This window comes from Dendroctonus ponderosae, unplaced genomic scaffold (assembly GCF_020466585.1).
Source record: "Dendroctonus ponderosae isolate FM_Combo_2020 unplaced genomic scaffold, Dpon_F_20191213v2 Dpon_F_20191213_4, whole genome shotgun sequence".
Classification (NCBI taxonomy): Eukaryota; Metazoa; Arthropoda; class Insecta; order Coleoptera; family Curculionidae; genus Dendroctonus; species Dendroctonus ponderosae.
This window is the reverse complement of record NW_026018611.1, coordinates 14,284,925-14,304,325: the sequence shown is the minus strand read 5'-3', so window position 1 is coordinate 14,304,325 and position 19,401 is coordinate 14,284,925. Positions and strand designations below refer to the sequence as shown.

Here is a 19,401-nt window from a genome sequence, read left to right as displayed (position 1 = left end):
GGTTTTAAAATATCGCTGTTTTTGGCAGTATCTCGTTGTCCGATATTTCCGAATCAAAAAATGTGTACTTGTTTCATGTCGATATATCTCACCGTTTTCGAAATGTTTCACATTGAAACCTCTAGTGATGGTGTGTGAACTCAAATTGGATGCATAAAATTGTCGTAAACTGAGATTTTTATAGTGGGCCATTTGATATTCTAACCACTATAATAGGCACTGCAATAAATTGCAGATTTTTTGTTCATTTATGGCCAACTATCCGTTACAAAGAAATTATAAGCAATCTAAATTTGAATTTCTATTTAGCGCGCCAAAACGACGCAGTCGCACTTGCTAGGCGGCTGACGTCACTACTACACACGACTTTGATATCGGTTGCATTTGGTTCGCGTGCTGCCGGCGTTTATTTTTTTGTTCAAATCAACTTTAATGGGCAATTTTTAGTAGCAGCCTTTTATTCAATCTGAGAACAAACAGTTGTATACTAAATTTTTAGCTAATCAAGGGTAATTTATTTTTATGTATACCCGTTTTAAACTTGCTTATCCAAAAATAAGTAACATACTTTTAATGTACGCTCTATATTGTTCATTTTTTATTTATGTGGTTATAAATTATAACCAATGACCCGATACAAACCACAAAAAAGCGATACCTCCTTTTTACTTTTTATTTTGTGATGCCGCACAGTCGTGACACTCTGCTTTCATTATTCGTTTCTTTTTATCGTTCACCATCATGACAATGGAATAATTCTTCGAACGAACCTTATAGTCAAATTATATACAAATATCACCTTCTTGTTTCAGCTGCTCATATCAGATCTAGATTAGGAAAATAAGATAAATCTCCAGATTTCCAATGGTATTTCAAGCATTTTCCAACAAATTGTAAGAAGTATTGTAGAAGTTCATACCATTTAAAAGCACACACGGGCTACGTGCAGGCTTATCGTGTACTGTGACGTCAGATCAATCACATACCGTTTTCGCATGACGTCACTTTGATCAGATTTGAAAGCCCATTAAATAGCAAATTAATTTTTTTCGGTATTTCTTTTTCTTGTAGTGTATTTATATGCAACAAAGCTTGAATTCTAGTATGTTTGCAATAAAAAGTAAATTTCGTGTTTTCAATGGAAATACCCTATTGTGTTATACGATTTTGTTTGTTCGGCCCAGTTGGCGTAAAATTACTTGGAATAACCGTTGCCTTTTACGGACTGACTTCAAAGAAGCAAGAGAAAAACCCGATAGAGAATTGAGGAGGCATGTTTTGGCCGCGTACGTTGCGTTGTTGTATATGGAAGTATCTAAATAAAAAGCTTTAGATTGTTGGGTCGTTAACAAAAACTAGTATTTTTACGAATCTAGATTTATTGGAGCAAAATCCCTTTATTTTATCATTCTACCAGCTGCTAACATAGATTTTCTCTCATCACATCTGCATACATGTTTTTGCGTAACACAGTACAATTTATTACCTACTGTAACTTATGGTGACCGTTTTCTCTCTAGTATTGATTTTTTTAAATGCAACTTAGTGCGAAAGTCAGTTGCTTTTCCAAAAAAAGCTTTTTCCCATGGCAAATAGTTTTCTGTATTGTTCTTTAGTTTAATAGTTGTTCTTTCTGTAGTTTAGCGAATTAATTTCAAATATGAAATGTTTTTAAGGATTTTAATCGAAAGGACAGTCTTTCTTCGTATCGGTGCTGACGCAGTAAGTGCCATAAACCCTTGAAGACAAACAGTTAATTTACTTTTTACATGTTCTAACTACAATGCATACCCATACGGTGTAGCCAGACCCATTGGAATAGAATTACCGGGAAAAAAGCCCCAATCACGACCTCTTTTCGGACAAGTAGCTTTGCACGGTCTTCCGATAATAGAGTCTGGGTATTTCACAGATTTTGCAAAATAACACGCTGATTGGAAGTGACTGCAACGGGCAACTCCTGCAAAATTTTCTTGAAATTAAAAAAATGCAAACTAACAAACTCGATTCGATTTTACTCGGTAAAAATGAAATTTTAATGGTTGTTTTTGTACTCACGTAGAGCATTTCCTTTGCAACCAGGCTGCATCATTCCCCCGTTGACGCAAAAATCAATGTGACCCACTTGATTGATTTCTCCCAACATTCCCGAATTCGTGTGAATGATTTGCACGTGATAAGCATCATCTTTAGTCAATCTGAAGTATTTTTGCGCGTATTGGTCTATAAGAGGTCTCGCAGGATCTAGGCCTGAAATATATAGTACAGTCAGATTAGACTTTAAAAAGTCTGCTTCGGGAACTAAATAGATGAAGATAAAAGATTATTGGAAGTTGTTCGGAAGGATGTCAGAATATTGGGGCAATAGTTTGAGCGCAATTTTGGCTGTGGTTGTTTAAATAATTAAAGAAAGTTCGAAAATCCGTTTTTTGCGCATAACTTTTGAACCTTTAATGCTACTGAAAAGAGTTTAATGCTTTTTTCAAGTATTAAAAATAAATACAATATGAGATAAATTAAAACCCGTTCACTCGTTTACTCAAAAAAACGAAAAATCATCTTTTGTCGATCGATTTGTAAATCAAAATTCACTTTTGCTTCAAAAAAAGCGTACTATAACTTTTTTGAAGCTTTTTGTACACTTTATAAGTGTACTTTATAAGTACACTTTATAAGTGTACTCTTTAAAATACCTGAAGAATTTCCCTGTGAAATATCGGACGCTTATTAAAAATAAGGTAAAATACAGGGTGTTTTTTTAGTGCGAGAGAGTCCATTATTTCCGTTGGTGTTGAACTTTTGAAAAATAGTTTCATATAAAAGTTGTGGACGCACAAAATGCGCACATTTTAAGAATATTTTATATGATATAGAATGCCTTAGAAAAGCGAGACAAGATCAAAGTGTATTTTTTAAAATAGAACTACCTGTTTCTGCGACTTTTGCCATTTATTTGCGACGTTGGCAGATTATCGCCATTTTAGTAAAATTTTGCTTAAAAACATGGTATGTAAAAGTTAATTGTAGAAGCAAAAAATAGCAGTTAAAGATACAAAAAAATACATCTTTCCAATCAACACAGATCCGTTGAGAATTGTATTGAAACAAAATATCAATACATTGTACAGGGTGTTAACAATCTGAAACTACGTACCACCCTGTATACGTCCTGTTCATTACGTTCCTGGGCGCAAAAAATATAACGTTTCTGGGGCGACTAGCATGGGATGGGATACATGACACGTCCTAGGGACATCCTACCAAGGATCATCCCATGCGGAATAACGGGGATCAAAATAGAACGTCCCACGGACCATTTGTGTTTGCTGGGAAGCAATATCAGAAATAAAATTAATTGAACTTGTGGAATTGGATGAGTGTAATTTTAAGGACAGTGAGTCGAACTAGATGTTTTACCGTTTGTACAATCAGAATCTAAATAAATAAGCAGACAAACATCATTTTTGTGACTGTCGATACCCAGCAAACACAAATGGTCAGTGGGACGTTTTCAATTGATCCCCATTATTCCGCCTGGGATAATCCTTGGTAGCATGTCCCTAGGACGTCCCTTGTATCACACATATTCTCATGCAGATCCCAATGCGAGTCGTCCCAGAAACGTTATATTTTCTGCTCCCAGGGACATCATGAACAGGACGTATACAGGGTGTGGCAATAAGGATGTGTTGTAGAGTGATAGGAAGAAAAATTTGATAACAATCTTGAGGAAAAGAATTTTCTGGAAATAATTTTGAAATTTCTCAGATGACCACTAGATGGCGCAATTGCAAAGGGTATTTTAAAAAGTCGATTTTATACAGAAATTGTCCCTATAAGTAAAACATCTAGTAAGTTTAGTCAAAAGATCATAAAAAACCGTACTACTTTCCTTACGAACTTTTTTCCTAACTTGTCAAATAAAGGGTGGGGAGAGAATCAAACCGAACATGACCCGAACAGTCCCAAAAGTATGTCCCATTGACGTCCCACGTATATATGGAGACGTCCGAGGGACTTAGGCCTATATCCTGTAATGCCGTCCGTGGGACATCTCAAGGACCGAGATGTGTTTGCTGGGTAGCAAGTGAACAGAAAAATGAAAGAGTACATTAAATTAGTGTTTCAAATGCCGCAAAACATGAGAAAAGCCGCTTGGAAGACAAATAATAATGACGTATTTAATAACCACCCTGTGTAAGTGCGAGCTCAGTGAAAGTGTGTTAAGAACAAGTCAGTTAGTAAACACATAGTTATAAAATAAACTGGCGAAAATAATAAATGCCAAATTTGCGAAAAACTAAAATTCATTTTAAAGGGTGTGAAAAACTTTTCATTTAGCTTTTCTTGAATGCTTCAACTCACCTACAATCTTATGCTGTTTAATACTCAAGTGGTTGCTAATCATGCCGCAAATATGAGCTCCTAGAGAATGCCCAACGCAAGTTGTTTTTTCCGCCTTTCCTCCGTGATCCATTACGAATGCATACAACTTGGCAGCACATTGAGAAACTACTTGCGTATTGGACAATGACGATAAATAACATGGAAAGCTGGTGAGATCCTTCCAGTCAATCGTGAAAATGTTGTAGTCTGATCTGTACAAGTAAGCTGGAAAGAATTGAGATATAGTATGTAAACGACAATAGGACGTTATGTTTTAACGTTATTTATTGTCCATCTTTAAGGGTGTGAAAAAAGTAGAGATATTTATTAATTTTGTTTCTGTGGATTAGGGGTGGCCAACTTTTCTGTATATAAGATCTATTTTTCGTCATGGGGATAGTCTAAAGGGAAAGAAGTGTGAAATGTATACTATGTTTATACACTGTGTTTCACTATATATAAGGTGGATTCAAGTGAGGTATGGGTAGATAAGTAGATAAATTATATGTTCAAAACCATTTGTATCTTTTTAAGTCACCTATTAAGATTTCGAGACATAGGCAACATGAAAAAAACAATTTGCAAGCTCAAATATAATAGTAGCATTCCGTATATGCGGGTACCTAAAAATCGATTGTTTCACACTTTTTCAAGATACATTTTTAATTCAATTTCATTTTCTGATCAACTACAATGTATAAGTTGTACTATTTGTTAGGAAATATAAAAAAGTTATTATAAAAATTCACAAATAACTTGAATTCAATATTTTAGTTTCGCATTTTTTTCTGGGGCCAGGAGAATGTATCATGAAAGTATGATATGAGTTACTTTTTACTGATCTATCAATAGCTCGCTGAGTACCCCTCGTACTGAAAGATACATATACGGCTTATCTACTTACGTAAAAACAACAACAATAATTATTTAAAAACTCACGTCGAAGGGAGTTAAGATAACATGATAATTATTTTCAATATTTATTATACATATTAAACACCCCTCAGCTGCAAACAAGAAGTAGACAATAAAATTATACAGCCGCATGTCTTAACCGTACCAGCATGGAGTACCTCGTATGGAGCAATAAACATATAGGAATTTATCAACATATAGGAAAAGTTCAATCCAGAACCTACAAAGCAGCAATCAGCAGCATCCTAAAAACATTGATATTAGGCCTGCGTRACTCAGTTTATTTTTAGGAGTTGGCGCAATGCTGCGCAAATGACTTGGTGCGCCGACCCAACGCGCYGGCGCAGTAACTCGGTTCCGTTGCYGGGAAAATCTTGATGACCTTTTTTTTAGTTGKTTWTAGATTATTGGAGTTAYAAGTTACTTATCTTCTTAGCCTCTTTCCTCGCTTTGTAAAAAGTTTTAAAGTCCGTTCACASCTTCGAATTTGGTCCCAAAATTCTAACAATTTTKTATMAAAAAAAAACGAACAAAATAAGCGAAAGTTTATAATAAATCATTTGAAAAACTTGTCACCMYCATCCCCCGGAAGAGTGTAGAATTTGATWAAAAAAAAACTCGATTTTTAGTTTTGACTGAATGTTCTTCATGCTTTGCTTCCTACTCAAAAACGCTCTATTTTAAAGAGTTTTACTTAAAAATACTGACAATCTGGAAGTCTTACGCGAAAAATTACAAGATAGATTTATAGCTTTGTCGTAATGTTACCAAAACTTTTTTCAGTGTCGAAATCGGGACATAAACTAAAATAAATTTCTTCTGTTTTTTTCCGACAATTATAGGTTTTCCTCAAAAACCGAGTCCAAAAATAAAAGGTTTTAACCAAGAGCGCGAAAAATTATTATTTTGTGATGTTTCTCTTCTTTCCTGACAATCATGGGATGGGGTCTTTTCAGTCAAAAATTACAAAATTTATTTTGTTAGAAAATTCGCCTCATGCTTCGCTTTGCAGGGAATTTTAGAAAACGATTTTAATCTTCGATATTGGCACAAAAACCACATAATTTTATTGACTTGTTTAGCGAAAGCTTTGTAAAATTTCTTCTCGAACCATAATATTTTTTCTGGATTTTTTCGCAAAAATATTTTCCCGAACAGAACAAGCGAAAGTTTATAATCAATGATTTCGAAAACTTGTCACCTTTGCTGCTGTGAATAATTTGATTTTTTTAATTCCCGTTTCTTCACTTTTAGGTCAATACTTCTAAATAAAACTCTCTAAACACGTTTTATTGTAAAATTCTGGAGTCTTAAAAATTAAGAGATCGATTTTACAAGAAAACTCGTCGTCTTTATGGTTTGGTCTTCTTTATCTTCTTTTTCGAATACCCGTTTAACATTTAAATTTGGGACAAACACGAACTAAAGTTCTATTGTTTTTTCTTCGAAAAAATTTCCCTAAAAACGCAAAAGGCAAAATCATATAATCAACTATTTAGAAATCTCGTCACCCTCATCGCCCTGAAGAATTTTTAAGTTCTTTCAAAATTTCCGGTTTAAACCAAATATTTTCAAGTAATCGTTTCGCCCGAAAAAGCATCCCAGTAAATTTTTTGGAGTTAGCGCAGTGCTGCGCGAATGACTTAGTGCGCCAACCCAACGCACAGGCGCTAAGTTCCGTTACTGGTGAAACGTTCGTCATAAAAAATATTGATGACTTTTTTTAAATGTTAAAATTCCAGTCTCGGTCATCGGTAAACGAGTTATAACTCATTCAGCGATGAGTTAAAACTCATTAACTCAAAGGGCGGCAACAACTTGAACGCGCAACTTAACGCAGTGTTACCCAGACCTAATTGATATGTGATAATAATGGCACTTATTAACTTTGTTTGTCCTGTTTAGTCTAGTTTTTTATTGTTTAATCACATTTATATATTGTATATATTTATACAATATCAACATATTGTCTGGTCTTCTTTTTAATCGGTTTTTCTACCGTTACAATTTAATTTCATACTACATTTTCTTCTAAATTTCGATATCGATTTTTTTGGTGCGTGATGTTTATTAATATTTAGCGACTTTTGTTGTATTTTAACTTGAAATCTTTAGTGCTCGACATAGAACAGCTGTAAATTTGATTCTTCTTCCATCAGCAGCTTATCTATAATACGTATCTAAACTTTGACTTCATTGACCGCTTTTTTCAATGCACGTATTTCATGATTTTGATGTAAAAAATTAATTTTTCTTTAAATGTCAAGAAATTTTTTGATCCAGTTTAAAAATTGTGCTATGATCAGACAATTAGAAAGCAAACTAAACAGAACCAAAAAAGTTAGTAGATGCCAAGTAGGTGTAAAAAACTGTTTTTAGACATTTTTTTCAGCTAGTTATTTATAAAATTTGGGTTTTGAGTTTAAAACGGTTCGTTATATTTAGCTTGTTCCGTAAATATCGGTAATGGCATTTTTCTTAAACAATTGATAAAAATCAAAAAGTATAGGAGATAAGTTAACAAAACTAGGGTGGCTCAAAATGGCAAATGGAAGGCCCATCCAACCATGCTAAAGAAATTAGGGGTTTGCCTTTAAAATAAGAAAGTTAGGTGAGGGTTGGTACACCTTGTATAGCTAGAGGGCTAAATCTATTTTACATGGTTTCGACTCGACTTATTATGACCGGAAACAAAATTTGTTCTAAAATAACTGCAAGTTGGAAAACTTCTAATGCACAGTTTGTTCGCTTCATTTAATTTTAAGAAGGCAACCAAGAACATTATAATTAAATTCCAATTAAATTGTAAAAGTAAAAGGAATATAACGATATAGAGATGATAAAAATAATAAAAATAGATAACTGCAAGAGCAGAAAGACCAAGGTGGTCGAAAGATTTCGATTAGAAACAAATATTGTATATACAGGGTGTCCCGTAAGTAAAAAAATGTCTTCTTTGCTATTAACTGTGACAGTTCGTCCAAAAAATGGACGATATGGTCAAAGTATTTGGCCGGTCGTCTTTTAGAAGTGTTTTCGTCCGAATTGTGTTTCTCAGATATTGGACGAAAAAAGGCCAGTTCTTAGGTTACGCGTGGTATTTTATTCACAGTTTTATTAAAATTGTTAATGTTACAAATTAATTTAAAAAATCGGTTGATTCCAGTGATCAAATAAAAACTTTTATAAGTTTTTGTACCGAGACACTAAAAGAATTTACCACTTGCCCAAAGCGGATGAACTCGGTTGCCTCGTCAAATATGAGTCGTACATAAGAACAAATTCTGGTCTTCCGGTTGCATTGGAAGTAGGTATCAATTTGATTATTTTAAATGGAATATACCCTATATATTATTATATTTTTAAATTTTACTCCATATTTTAAATATATTTCATGTATATTGCGCAAGACGCACACGTTTTAAACATATTGAAATTGACTTACTTTAATAGAGATTTGATAAAATTTTGATAACGATTAACACAAAGTGTTAAAAAATTAAGTTTTAAAATGAATTGAGAAAGCCGGCCGAAACATTTTTTTTCCATTAAAATAAATTCTTTACAACAAGGAATGTAACTCAAATTCAATAGATAACACATAGATATTTCCTTAAAGCAAAAACTAATAATTACTCTAGTGCCTGCAAGTCAAATTTTACATAAAAAGTTTGAAACATATGCAAAACTTGGAATTTGGAGTAGAATTGAAAAATGTAATAATATACAGGGTGTTCAATTTAAAAATCCGAAATTGTGTTGCCATCTTAACATATTTTATGTCGCTTGTCTCCAAGGACTTTAGTTTACTGTCCATTTTTTAAATTTCTCCTAATGATATAGGGTGGTTAAAAATTGGCGTCATTCCTTTTAAGGGGTTATAGGGGCCCACTTGGAGAGTACGAGAAAAACATAGAAGAAAAAAATTTGTTGACAGCTTTGACGTATTTCTATATCACTCATTTGCCCCAAAAATGTGGCAGGACTGACGGCAAAATGACAACGTTATCCTAATCTCAAAATGTTTCTTTGTAATTTCACTTTCTTTGTTTTGTGTTTACTTTTGGTTACTGCAATCTTTAGTAATAAACAAGCAACAGGTATTTACTTCATGTTAATTAGGCAGATTATCTTAAAAAACATTGTTGCCATCCTTCTGATCTAATTTATTAAGTTTTAAATAACAATTATTTTTGTTACTATTTTTTCTGTAGGTACTCATTAAAACGCCTCCAGAGGAATGACGCCAATTTTGAATTACGTTATATGGTGGTGGGACACCCTGTATATACCATGATAATAGGTGATCTTGAAAACAAGCTCTATAACTCATCACACCGACCAACGCTTCTAAGAGTGAAACAGACAAAATATGTTTTTAAAGCAATTTGTGAACTTACCATTTCTCAAAATGGTCATGGGCGTCTTACTTTCCGTTCCATTGAATCCATGTACAATAAAGACATTTTGCTTCTCGGGGTCAAATCCGGACAATTTTAGGGACAGTCGGTTCCTGATATCAATCCTAATTCTGTTTCGGCCACTCTCTCTAAACAAATATAAAATTTTTCTCTTCTACTTTATTATTAATTGATCCGCAAAACTTACGGGGTATAGAGGTAATATTTAATATCATTGTCAGGGCAAGAATGAGTCTTCTTTAGTACACATCTCCAATACCTAAGGTCAAAAAGAGCTCCTAGTTGGGCTCCCACTCRAAAAAAATACGTTTTTTGACTAGTAGCGTGAAGATTTTTTTAACACAAWRTAAACTTRTTAWWCTTTTACAATTGCTTACCTTGGCYCAAGAAGAGACCTCCAATTATCCCCAAAATCAAATACAATTGCTTCATCTTGTTTGGTTTAATATTTATCGCCAGGATAATAAATGGTTGCGATATTCATTTCCGGTGCACCAACTAAACAAGAACTGCATTAGCCACTAGGATTTGACCTACTCTGGTGCACTGAAATGCAAGTGAAACAAGCAAGTGCGTACTTCTTCTTAATCATGATCGGAAGTAATCTACATTCTAATCAATTTTTGCGACCTACTAATTCAGAGTTTTTTGCAAATGCGCATAAATGTGGTTTTGAAACGAGTTCGCAAATTTGAAAGTCAACTAGTTAGGCATTATTATATATAATAATAGTAATTTTTGATAAAACTAAGAACCATATATGTACACTATGGTGTAATTAATTATTAGTCCAGTCAGATTAGACTTTAAAAGGCCTGTTTCAGGTACTAAATAGATGAAGGTAAAAGATTATTGGAAGTTGTTCAGAAGGATGTTCGAATATTGGGACAATAGTCTGCTCGCAATTTCGGCCTATGTAACATTGTTTAAATAATTAAAGAAAGTGCGAAAAACCGTTTTTTGAGCATAAGTTTTAAACCGGTGATGCTATTGCAAAAAGTTTAACACTTTTTTTAAGTATTAAAAATACCTACAATATAAGACTAACTAAATTAAAATCCGTTGATTTGTTGACTCAAGAAACGCCAAAACCCGATAATTTTTGCATTTTTTAAATTTTCTATAATTAATTTAGTTTTGCTTCAAAAAATCGTACTATAACTTTTTTTAATGGCTTTGTACACTTTATGAGTACTGTTTTTAATTAATAATAACTTATTATTCATTAAAATATTAGTAACTGTTTGTCCATTCCCATTTGTTGTTAAAAAAAATGATCTCTAAATAATTTTTTATGAGACGTTGGAGCGGACGATGGCACAAAATTTACTCACGGCCTTCAGCTTATTAGTTCAAAATAGAAACGCCTATTTTTTAAATTAATTTTTGAGTTAAGCATATAAATCTATTAGTTCTATTGATTAAAATATGGTGACGGTCATTCGGGGTGAAGTCGAACTGTAGGGGCGAACTCGGACAGACCGTTATTGTGACTTTTTATCTAATAATTCGTCAAAATCATTTGATCTACCACGTAAAAAAGTTCTTAGAGTCATTAGTAGTATACATTTTCGCTGGATAAATTCGGAGCGAAACAAGGTGAGAATTTTATGAATTTCATTTTGTTTCTGGAATTGGAACGCTATAAAAGTCTGTTGCACACAAGAGAATCCTAAAAATAAAAATCCGAATTACTTATTTTTTCTGATGTGCTCTATTATTAGTAAACCCATGGCAATTTCATTTAAAAATATTTTTTTGTCTTAAATAATTGCGTTTTAGTAAAAAAAAGTTATTTTATAGAGGTGAAGGCGGACACCATGGTTAGGCAGTATAAAACTAAAATCGGTTTAACTTTGAAATCTTCAATGACCAAAACGTCTCTAGGCCACCCAAGGCAGTTTAAGACTGCGGAGAAGCTGCAGAAAATTATAAAATTTCAAAATCCACCTTACACGCGAATGAAAAAGAAATAAAAACGAAAAAACATCGCGGACAGTGCCTAATTTTGCTGGAAGGAGAGAAACTTAATAAGAATAAGAATGCGCCTCTTACTTGGTGCTAAGACCACACACATAAGAGTGAAGGCGGACATCCTTATCTAAAAAAAATTACCGAGGAACGAAAATGTAATTTGTTTTATTATTGAATCCGACAAAGGAGACACGGAGACTACATAATAAAACTGAAAAAATCGTTTGACTTCACCCCGAACGACGGTACAAGAATGAGAAAAACCGACCTTTGTTATTTTTGCCTGAAACCGGTTTGTGTCAATGAATGACTATTTTGTCCAGAAGGTAAAATTTTCAGGAGACAAGAATTTTAAAACAAAAAATATTTTACCTTTAAGAGTTATTTTGCTTAAATATTGTATTTCAGCTTTAACTAAAATTGTTAAAAACATAACGACAAAAAAGCTTTTTAGTGGACTAAAGCAAATTTTACTCGTTTTTCGTCAAACTGGGCGCAAACGCAAAAATTTTTTTTAACATAATATGGATAGTTGCAGTGCGAAAAAACCATGGAAAATTAGTTGCAAGCAGTATTCCCAGAAACATTTAAAAAAAATTTGATTTAAAACCCGATGAAAATAATATAAATATGATGTATCTACTATTTTACTTACTCAAAGGATGATGTGAATTTTCATCAAAAAATTGTAGAAGAGTATTCTTTTATTGTCAAAAATGTTCATTGTTTGAAGCAAAAATGGTCATTTTTCTTTTGGAATGCTTAAATATTCCAATGGGCTACCAATCAATCAAACATGGGGCCATTTCAAAATAATACTTAATAACAAAGGTGACATTAAATTTTTAACTGTTAATGTATCCTAGAAATTTTAGAACGAAAAATTATATTGTTCGTACTCTTCAAGGGAACCTCTTTAACCACTTAAAATGAATTACGACAATTTTGAATCGCCCTGTATTTTCATTCAACATGATGACTAAAAGAATATAATTTGACTCAACATATCGATGGTTCAGTTCCATACAGCAACAACTGAAAAATCATTGTTTTGAGAAATTCAATGTTAAAAATTACTGGTTTTTTGAAATTGTATCAAACAACAGACTAAAGTCTGATTCATTTATTTGTTCTGCAATTGTTGTTAGCAGACCTTCTCATAACAATCATAAGTCACAAAAAGTACTTGTAGTAATAATTTTAAAGACGTTAGTAATGATTTTGTGACTTGTTGCCGTATGAAGATCCACTTTGTTTCACTTATGTTAAGATGTCCGTCTTTTAATCAGTAAGATACAGATTTATTGCTTTTTTATATATTTTTTTTGTTATGGAAAACTTTTAACTTATAATTATACGCGGCAAATAAGCCTAGTCTGTTCACATTCATCCTGCAAACTATCTAACCTAAACTACACACTTCTAATCGGAATCACTATTATCTGCTGTAGCTGTTGTCAACGTACCAGGGTAGCTCTTTATAAAAAGTCGAGTATTGACTGAGAATTGCATTACTGTTACACAAATCCACCAAATCCTTTTTTTATGGACGATGGAAGATTGTGGCGGACATCAATTTCACTAAATTAATTTTCTAACAATGATTTTTTATAAAAAACTGTAAATGGTTTACTCTTCATTACTATTAGCACAAATTTCAGTCCACTGCATATTTACACCGTTGGTGTCTTTATTAAACTTTTTGCCTATTGCTACTTGCAGAGACTATATATCAAAAAAGTAGTATTTAGTAAATACTAAATAACTAAATAGTAGAGTTGTAATTCATTTCGATGCATCTATAAGTCTTGTCAGTCTTCTTAGCAAGCCTTATTATTGGAATGAGTTGCTCGAGAGTGTAGATAGGCCCACTTTTAAGGCATCGTGAGGCTTTTTTTCTCGTTCGATTAAGGGGTTCATTGCATCTCCTTCGTTCTGTGTATGACCAACAACTAAAACTTTGTATGTGATTTCGTCAATGGATTCAATAGTATTTACGCAATGCAATAACACAGAGATAACAAATTTATTTTTATGTTGTCCAGCGCAATTGTCAGAGTAAAATGTGAAGTCTTTACTCGTTGTGTTTAGAAAAACGTACAAACAGCTGCCAATCTCATTGGCCCCACGTTTGCCTATGCCTTGATGCCATGTAAAACAGTAACATTGGTTTTCAATAACATCATAGATGGCAAAGTTATTAAGTAGCTACACGTCGTTTATTACAATTATACCTGTCCCAAGGTACAAAGCACAGTTGTACCTTGGAAAAATTAGCAATTTAACAGATTTTTTCAAATCTTTAGTTAATAACATAACATTACTTTTTTACCAATTTTACCCTAAATTGCTAAAATAGCACTAGATGTGCCCGTTCGGATTAGATGTAGAGGTATTAAAAAAAATATTGACAATAAAAAATAAAAACCGAAAAATGTCCCAAGGTATAACACTCTCCCCTAGATTTAAATCAAAGAGCAACATGTCTAATTGTTGCTTCGTTAAACTCGAATAATTATAAATTCAGCTTAAAGCGAAATTGAAATATCTCATTTAAAGTTGACAAGTCCAAACATTTTGAGTTGTTGCTATATGCAAAAGATTGACTACTTAATTTTGGACATATTGCCGTATTAAACTAAAAATGGCCGAATTTGGACTTGTTGCTACAACTACTTGGGTACGAAATCAAACAAGTTCCCCTCTAGTACTAACAATATAAATAAAATATTTATTTGGAAACATCCATAAAGGGCATACTCTATAAAAGTAGAAAAGATAGGAAGAAATCCAAAGAGCAACTAAAAAAAGCTGGAAAACAAGTCACATGGAAGTGTAGTGGACACGTTCAGTTGCCCCTTAATGTCATTATTTACGAGCTCCTGGACTCGTTTCAGGCACTCGCATGTCAATGGATTAGCTTGGGCCCAAAGCTGCAACAGACCATCTTCAACACGTTCCAAAACATCGTCAGGTATGCACTCGATACGATTCCCGTCCACAAACACCTTGCTTCCATTGGGAACACCCGAAACTATTTGCGAAATTCGTGATATTTGATTATATTCTAGATGAAGTAAGACGGGCCGTAAGCCTAGGAAAGTTTCTCTGGCTACATTCTCGATTTGATTGCGTTGTAATAGAATTTTTATCGGATGCTTCGGAGACCCTTCTCGCAATTTCAAATCTTCGAAGTTGCTCTCTTCGATAGCGACCAATTTGTTGAAACTTAAGTCGACTAAAGATAGTCGAGTGCTGCCGAAGAAAATATTGCCAGTTAATTGGGCAATTTGGTTGTGCGCTAAATATACTTTTTCCAAAAGGGGCATCAGGGCAAAAGCACCGTCTTCAATAGATCGAATTCGGTTGCTTGTCAGATAGATCACCTGAAATGAAAATGTTTTGCCACAGTTTATAAATGAGAAAATATTATCCTCATTAATTAAACATATCCGCATGAATTAGACGATTTTTAGTTTATATTCAGTAGATTGCCTGGGTAGTAGTTTTTGAGATTTGAATTGTTCATTTCAAAAGTTAATTATTTTAGACCGTTATATGTACTTACTTATGGGTTATTCAAAAGTCTCGCATAAACTTAACATATTTTTTCCCTAAAACCATTCATTTTTTGGTGATAGCACTCATAATAATGATAGTCTTTATTTAGCATATTTGCTATAAATGTAAACAATCAATTTAACAATCTAACATGGTGTATTAATAACAAATTCCAAAAAGCACCCAAAAAATATGTAATAAAAAAATCATTCAAACGTCGAAGATAATAAATATGCTCTCAACAACTTTTTAAAACCACTAAAACTCTCGCAATGCTTTATGCGATTAGGCAACACATTATAATCTAACAAGCCCTTACACATTATTGAGTTGAGCATTTGACTTCTATTACATCTTTCTGTCTAGTATTATAAGAATAAATATCCCCAAAAAACTTAATTCTATTACAAATGTATTCTGGTAACATTTCACTTTTTACCTTAAACAACAATACATGAACATTAAACACAATTTCTGCTTAACAGACAGAACGTTTAAGGCATTATGCATTGTAGCAATAAGTGTGTATTTACCGTATCTTAAAATAGTTCTTAATGCTCTATTCTATACAATTTGCAGTTGTTTAATCTTATAACCCGGTAGGCCATACAATAAGGCAGAACAATACTCCAGCTGTGGAGCAGCTATGCTCTTATGTAACATTAATGTAGTATCCATTGACAAACTACCTCCCGCTCTTGCAATCAATCCAACCTTCCTAGAGAACTTTCTCGTAATATAGTCAGCATGAGGAAATAAACTCAAACTTGCGTCAAATAGCACTCCCAAATACCTGATCTCCCTCACTTGTTTGCCCTCATTATTGTCTATACTAATCTATGCTTTCCAGATTAACACTATTTAACTTATGTTTTTTCCCAAATACACAGAACCTTGATTTTAAAGCATTTAAACTCAGTTTATCTACACAGGGCCACTCAAATAAGCCTTTCAAATTTTCATTGACAATCTGTTGCATTTGTATTAGGTCTTTCCCCGCTACATATATCATAATGTAAACACTTCCATTTTACATCCATCCACAACCCCAACTATGTCATTTATGTATATGAGGAACAGCAAAGGACCCAACACAGTTCCCTGCAGTACCCCATGCTGCACACCCATGGGTTTCGACATACTATTCCCAAACTTAACCATCTGCCGCCTGGTATCCAAATAAGATTCAAACCACTTTAAAACTTCCAATTCTGCTTAATTTTTACAACAAAATATTTCTGTTAACAATCGCAACAACGCTCGTCTGAATTCCAAAAACACCACCAAAACGCAATTACCCTCATCCATTTCTCTCAAGAAAATATCGTAAAAATTAACTCATCCCTTGGTAACTTCATCCCCAGCTATAATTCAGGATTTCAATGGCGGCCAACGAATCGGTAGACAAGGCTGATCGATTTAGATTAAAAAAATTAGATGTTTTCATGTTAATGTCGTTTGGGTAACACTGAGATATTCGGCCGTGGGTAAGACAAGATATGCTTGTCTCACAGTTTCCCATATATAAATTGTGTTATACCTATATTTTTATATCATTTTTATACAGTTTTTGTGTGAACATTACCTAGAATTACAAGAAAAACCTAATTACCGTGCAATAATCATACTTTCTTACAAGATTCAAGACCATCAAGCTCGTGAGATAACGCAAACTCTTCAGGACTTTTCACAGAAGCTCAGTAAGACTCAAGTGCATGCAATTAAAAATATGCACCACAAAATCAACTAGGAAAACAATTTATTCAAACATTCAGATTTCCAGAAGAAATAATAGGCTATACGAAGGCTGAAGCATGGAAACAAGAGACAAAAACCGCAGGAAAAATAAAAATAAATTAATAACTTTAATTTTCAAACAAAGGGAACGTGATTTTATCACAGGCCATGATAAAGAGCTTTCTTCAGTTGTATTATGAACTATATCATCAATACCTAACGTTATTGTTCCGAATATCAAATAGGGACTTTTTGGTTTCCATTCAGCATCTTCAGTGCGTGCAGTTTCATCTTGCATAATACATAATAATTCCTATTTTCGCTCAGCTTTAATATGAACTTACTTTTTTTTACTTTTATTGAGATTAGTGGATGGAGAGTTCAACTTTGTTTAAGCATAATCAAATTGCTGTTTTTTTTATATTTCTAGTAAGAAGAATTCATAAAGAATCTTCCGGAAACTACGGTAAGCAAACATATGACCCTCTCCCCACTAATAGTTTTACGTAATTTAAGCACAGCCCCTTATTTGCAGAGTAATAAGCTCCTAAAAATATGTGTCTTATTGTCTTATTACCCATGCTCTCCTACCTAGAACTATTGTTGCATTGTTAAAATAAAAACTTGGTACCCTATTTTTGATCATTTTGATGTTTTAGCATTGGTTTTATGTATCTACCTGTTTGGCTATTTATTATTCACTACAATCAACAGATCAAGCAAGGTATTTTGTACAACTACATTTTATTACGACCGTTTTAGTGTTTGCTTCGATAAGTGTAGTTAACGACTTATTAATAAATAATCCCAAAAACTATAGCCGGCAATTATTAATTATATCGTCGGTATACAACAGAAGGTAATCAAGCCCAATAGTTTACATTTTTTCTCTGTAATGCCTATATGCATTTTATGTGCTGTTCAGTGCTATTTTTTGTATTATAAAATCAATTGTGAAAATTACATTTAGAAATGTTTTTCGGGCTTTGAAGCCGCGGTCCATGGGAATTTCTTTCTGACGTTTCGTCCACAACTGCGGTGGACATTATCAAAACCGATGAGGCAGTGGGTGAAGTCCCCCGTCCTTTCCGACTAAGACTGGTTCAACTACTGGATCCCCTGTCATATTTATGCGGCCCAGCCGTTTGAGCGCATGCGTGAAGAGTGGGTGGGGCTTCAATTGTTTTGGCGCACATGCTGTTTGCCACAAAACGCGTTTCTAATCTGGCTTAAGGGCCGTTATCTTTTCTTTCCTATTAAAATTGTCATCATGTTTAAAGATCTAAATGGCCTCTCTGGTTAGTCTCGGGTAATACCGTTGAGATTGGTGCAAAATGTCCACTTCATCGAAACGTATTTGGTGGCCGTCTCTCTCTCAGTGCGTGCTCCGCTACTACTGATTTTTCTGTCTGTTCTAATCTGCAACTTCTTTTATACTCAGTGATCCTCGTGTTTACACTACGTTTTGTGGTGCCGATATATGCTCTGCCACAACTGCATGGAACTCTGTAGACTCCTGGTGCTGATAAAGGATCCCGTTTGTCCTTGGCCGATCTCAAAGTTTGTTGGATTGTTCTACGGACACGGCCGAGCCGCATAAATACGACAGGGGATCCAGTAGTTGAACCAGTCTTAGTCGGAAAGCACGAGAGATCAATTCGCCCACTGCCTCATCGCCTTTGATAATATCCACCGTAGTTGTGGACGAAACGTCAGGAAGAAATTGCCATGGACCACTGCTTCAAAGCCCGAAAAATATATCTAAATGTGATTTGACCGGCCGTGAAAGCCTTTACAGTCTGAATTGTGAAAATGGTAATGACTGAAAACTACTGTCGGTGGACTTGCTTACCTTCTCTCGTAAATCGACGATAAGTGAACTACCTTAAGACTCTTGACTGAATCGAAAACTCCTCTGGGTACGTAATCCAACTGATTAACTCCCAGCGACAGATATTCCAAACTAGGAACTTTCTCAAAGATTCCTGGCTGAATCTCAGACAAATTGGCATTGATAAGGGACAGCTTTTTCAAAACAGGAAAATCTTTAATCATTCCTGTAAATATGATAATCGGCATTATTGTTATTTTGTGTGTTATTTTAGCTTCACCTGTGCATAATTGACTAATATTAGAACTGACTACGTCGATAGAAACGAAAGTATCCAAACTGTTAAAGTTGACGTTTTCCATTAATATTGCACTGCTATTGGGTATAGAGCGAACAAGCGCGTCTACTGATGCGAGCGCGAATTTATCCAGACATGCCCCTAAACACATTTCAGAGTAACACACAAAAAACAGGAAAATTTTGAAAATACTTAATTTTGAAAGAAACATCGTCGGTGAAAATTTTAAACTGTGCAGTTTGAATTTGGAACTACTTAGCCTAATACCGCTGTTATCT

General features: G+C 33.9%; 2 protein-coding genes across 2 annotated transcripts; both read right to left on the bottom strand.

Moving 5' to 3' along the window:
- Nucleotides 1–1,361: 1,361 nt before the first annotated feature.
- Nucleotides 1,362–12,084, bottom strand: LOC109546513 (pancreatic lipase-related protein 2). The gene is made up of 7 exons (XM_048665705.1): nt 10,100–12,084; nt 9,910–10,015; nt 9,702–9,850; nt 4,366–4,611; nt 2,059–2,250; nt 1,792–1,960; nt 1,362–1,738 (listed from the first exon to the last, which is right to left on the bottom strand). The coding sequence occupies exons 1-7, from the start codon at nt 10,152–10,154 to the stop codon at nt 1,681–1,683; spliced, it is 975 nt and encodes a 324-aa protein (XP_048521662.1). The 5' UTR covers nt 10,155–12,084; the 3' UTR covers nt 1,362–1,680.
- Nucleotides 12,085–14,399: 2,315 nt separating this feature from the next.
- On the bottom strand, nt 14,400–19,401 carry LOC109546511 (leucine-rich repeat-containing protein 70). The gene is made up of 3 exons (XM_019917489.2): nt 19,106–19,401; nt 18,879–19,051; nt 14,400–15,082 (listed from the first exon to the last, which is right to left on the bottom strand). The coding sequence occupies exons 1-3, from the start codon at nt 19,332–19,334 to the stop codon at nt 14,498–14,500; spliced, it is 987 nt and encodes a 328-aa protein (XP_019773048.1). The 5' UTR covers nt 19,335–19,401; the 3' UTR covers nt 14,400–14,497.